The sequence below is a fragment of the Dermacentor albipictus genome, chromosome 1, assembly GCF_038994185.2.
Source record: "Dermacentor albipictus isolate Rhodes 1998 colony chromosome 1, USDA_Dalb.pri_finalv2, whole genome shotgun sequence".
Classification (NCBI taxonomy): Eukaryota; Metazoa; Arthropoda; class Arachnida; order Ixodida; family Ixodidae; genus Dermacentor; species Dermacentor albipictus.
In genome coordinates, this window is record NC_091821.1 from 480,138,487 (window position 1) to 480,142,934 (window position 4,448).

Genomic DNA, 4,448 nt, shown 5'->3' on the forward strand with positions numbered 1-4,448 from the left:
ATTCTTTCTTTACTGCATTGTTATTGAAAACCAGCCTTATTTATTTTCCTTGTATTTATTGTTCTCAAGTGCTTTTCATCGCGCCTACACCTTCGCTTTACACTGCCCTTTTGGCCAAATATATTCTTAAAATATACAATAAATAAATAAATAAATAAATAAATAAATAAATAAATAAATAAAGTTCCACGGGATGTGCTCTACTAAGACATTACAATGTCTAAGATGAATGAAATGAAGCGATAATTAAATGACAATATGAGTCCCATGCAAGAAGGAAATATTAACCATGAGTGACAAATGACATGAACAGCCTGATATTTATTTATTTATTTATTCAAATACCCTAAAGGCCCTATTGGAGAGGGTATTGCATAGGGGGGTCACACGAAACACACTAATAAGAATACGAAAAAAATATTAAGAATAAACAATTCAGCAAACATAGCAATAACACCACAAAATACTCATACACCAATACAAAAAGAGAAAAAACTGCAATACGATGTCAAACAAGATTCAAAGGTATTAAATTAGCCCTGAAAAAAAATAGCTAACACCAAAGATGCACAAAGACATCAAATTCTGAAATGAGTCCACAGCATTTGATGAAATTGATCGGTGTTAACTTCAGTGGCAATATCAGATGGTAGGTTATTCCAGTCAGCTATGGTTTTGGGGATGAATGACTGTGCGTAATGAGCTGAGTGGCAAGCTGGGCGTTTGACTTTGCAAGGGTTATCACGGCGAGGAAAAATGACAGGGGGTGACTGAAAGAAGTCGTCGCGCGAACGATCATGATGATAAAGTTTGTGAAAGAGAGATAGGCGGGCGTGTTTCCGTCGTAGTGATAGCGGAGGCAGTTCGGCACGAATTTTTAAAGATGTAACACTGGAGTACGGAGAAAAATCTGAAAAAATGAAGCGAGCAGCACGGCTTTGCAGGGATTCAATGTTACGTGTAATGTAGTCTTGGCTCGGATCACAGATTGCACATGCATATTCAATTTTAGGCCTGATTAACGTGGTGTACGCGAGTTTCTTTAGGTGTGAAGGCGATTGCTTTAGTCTGTGTTTCATGATTCCGAAAGTACGGTTAGCAGATGCAAGAGTAAGGTTGATGTGATGATGCCATGTTAGATCCGATTGCAAGTTGATTCCTAAGTATTTGTACGTGGTAGTAAGTTCGACAACATTGAATAACGTAAACCTCATACAGTTTGTGGCAGTCTTGATGAACAGGTGCCATTCGCAGATGTATTTCAGACACAGGTTGCTCATACCAGGGCGCTGCTGAAACATAGTTTAAGTAATGCAGTAAGAATTTCATGCGAAGTATGTAAGAATATTGTAGCGTATAAGAGTTTTTCGACTTTATTTGTTGTGAAAACACAGACATTCATGCGACAACAATTTATTTTTGCGATTTTACGTAGTGGCGTACTCCCTGACTAAGCGCAATACAATCACGAAAGTCCACCAACTAGCCCCATTCATTGCTTTACTAGGCGTACTTGCTCTTGAAAAACAGTTCACGAGGCTAAATTTCTTCAAAGAACGTCGGCCAGAGCAAGTTCTCGCCATGAAGGTGGCGGTTTCTCTCACGCCAGCTGGCATGCTCAGACAGGGAGTTTATGTGCACATTCCTTTCCGTACTAACATTCCCACTGTGAAAACGAACACGGCCCTTATGTTCATTCTTAATCGTAGAGAACGGTTTGCTCCACGTCATATCTTCTCTTCAAACGACATAGTCGCAGTCGCAGACACCAGGCCCATTCTCTGGTTCAACTTTGAGGCCACGCCTGCGCACACACAAAAAAGGACAGTTATAATTATCTGCGTCAAATGATTTCGAGAAACTGCAATGAATACATACGACGACACCACATAAGAGTTGCGGAGTGGCAGCTTTGGAGTTGAGTGAATTCCTGAATCATTCCCCCCTTATTAAGTACCCCGTAATGAATGGGAATGGAATGATGGCACAAGTCGAACAGGTGAAACGGGAATCGAATAAACACCTAGTCCTGGAACGATGAATGTTCGTTTTGAGCGAAGCAACCAAACAGCCAAATTGCCGTTCAGACTAAACTAGAGTTTGCCTATCTATTGCATTTCTCCTACTTGTTCTATCGGTATCTACGTATTAGTGGCTATGCCTCACCGCTTCATTCAGCGCATTTTACAATTCTGTAGAGATGAAAACCTTCTTACGTGGCAATATAGAAGTGCCTTTAAGGACAGCAACTTCTAGTTTTCAAGCGTAACGACTCGCTTTAGCAACAGCACACAGGACCTTCCGACAAAAGGATGGAGGACAAATACGACGTTGCTAATGGTTGTAACCTGCGCGAGTCCACGATAATTTAGAATGCGCATCACGTTTTTACCACACTGTTGAGTATTGACAAGCGGTAACAGGAATTAAGAGAGGTGTCCTTGAAAACTTGGTACCCGTTCATGTGCCAGTACACGTAAAAAAAAAAATCGCCCTGCAAGACGTATCAATGCGTTCCGCTTTTATGTTAGTCGTCAAAGTTAACATATAATCTAGCTCAACGCATGCCATGCACAACAGTGCAAAATTACTTTCTGCTTTGCCTTAGGCGACTGAGTTTCGAATGAATTACAGGTTTTATGAAAATGGTTGGTTTTATTTAAAACGCAAGCCTTGCTGGTATCGCAGTGTGCGATGTGTTTACGAAACGCAGAACACATGTGCAGCTAAACTGAACCTAACTCCACCTGTTATAATATGGCAGGTATACAATATAGTATACGAAAAATCGGTGCACCATGATAATCAGAAAGTATTGTCAAGTATGCCTTAATTCTGAACTGAAGAAAAGAGCCACGTAAACATTAAAAAGCGTTATTTCACCTATGGAGGCCGCTATTACTACAAACAATTGTTGAACTGGTGGTTGTGACCCTTTGCACTGTCCCTTCACTTTTTTCGATTTAAAGAGGGAGGCACGTCGGAAAAGGGTCTGCAATTCAGGCTGTCACCACTAATTGATTGGTTCTCGACTTGTTTTTACAGCATAAAATTGTAGTCATTTTGGAATCATATTCGTGACTTCGAATCCGCGTAGCGATTATATCGGTTGACGCTATTTGAAAAGTAAGGCGATAAAATTTACGTAAGTCTGTTTTATGCGTTTCTTTGTCTAGTTCTATCTTGACAGTAAATCTTGTATATGTTTTTTTTAAAATAAGTTTTCTTTTATTCATAGAAGTGCATTTCCAAGGCATATGAGCTGCCATCTAAATGTTTGCGCAATGCTTCTTTTGAAAGCTGATGGCCCTTTTCGTAGCCCCATTGGAAAATATATTTTTTTGCGGCAACGAAACATTCACGAAAACGCGTCTTTTAAAAACGTTATGCAGCTCCAACGCACATGTTGGAATCTGCTTGAAGCTCGCTGCTGTAAAGCGGTTCATAAAAACGCTATAAATTTGTCCATTTCATCTTTTGCGTCCTTGGCGTCAAGAAAACTGGCGAGCGCACGTATGCATTCACGTTCCCTGAAGCTACGCAATATCACACACGTGGCAATCATCTGAATGAGCTAGTTGGGCATGGTACCATAAAAGTGTACGTCTGATAGCGACCTTATTGTTGGAGCATCGGGCTGCTGTGTATTGAACCTATATTCCACACCCCGATGTTCGATCCCACCACGAGGCATGTAATTACGAAGCGCATAGGTAATTCAGTTTTCTTTTTTATGGGCTATATTCTGCAAGAGAGCAGCGCCCAGCCACGTCGAGGAAGATCCAGGATGGTTTGCAAATAAGGCTTAGATTTAAAGCAGAAGATAGCAGAGATCAGAGGCAATAACGCGCTGCAGAGAAAACAGGGTCCAACACGTTCCTCGCGCGATAAAAAAATGTTCGTGAGATTATTTACAACATTTGTTACGACATTGAAAAGTCGCTTTTATTAGTAGACACGCATGCTCGTGTAGTAAACAAACATAGACAAGGCGTTTCGTTACTGGAGTTTAAGGAATCGAATGGATTAGCTCAGCCACTCCAGAACTGGGAATGATCCAACTGCCACAATTCCCAGAAGGTAAAAAGAGCGTAATTAACGGACATTCCCACTCTTCGGAATGGATTGGGAATGGAATAGAAGGTCCCACTCCGGGAAACTATGCACCATACGCCCATGTACCTGTTCTGAGCAGTATCATCCCATGTGTTGTCAGTGGTATAAGTAGTCCCGCAAAACGGCACGGCTTTGTTCTTGATGTTACATACAGCGGGCGTTAGCTACTACATGTACTTGGTTTCTACAACAGCTTGTAGTTTGACACTCGCCGGTATTGTTTTCCTTTTTGTATTTTTCTTTTATTCACTATTCCACGAGAACGTGATGTATTTTTTTTTTCATAAGGATTACCTTCTGGGAAACATTGCTAACAGAAAGGAATGTATGGG

The 4,448-nt window shown here is 40.8% G+C and overlaps 1 protein-coding gene across 2 annotated transcripts in view; it reads right to left on the reverse strand.

Annotated features, from left to right (window-relative positions):
- Positions 1 to 306: 306 nt before the first annotated feature.
- Positions 307 to 4,448, reverse strand: part of LOC135901439 (beta-hexosaminidase subunit alpha-like) — an 86,392-nt gene continuing 82,250 nt past the window's right edge. For both annotated transcript variants that reach the window (XM_070532536.1, XM_065431245.1), the window contains one exon: positions 307 to 1,804. In XM_070532536.1, coding sequence (XP_070388637.1) covers positions 1,741 to 1,804 — 64 coding nt within the window. In that variant the 3' untranslated portion in view covers positions 307 to 1,740. The remainder of the gene's footprint in view (positions 1,805 to 4,448) is intronic.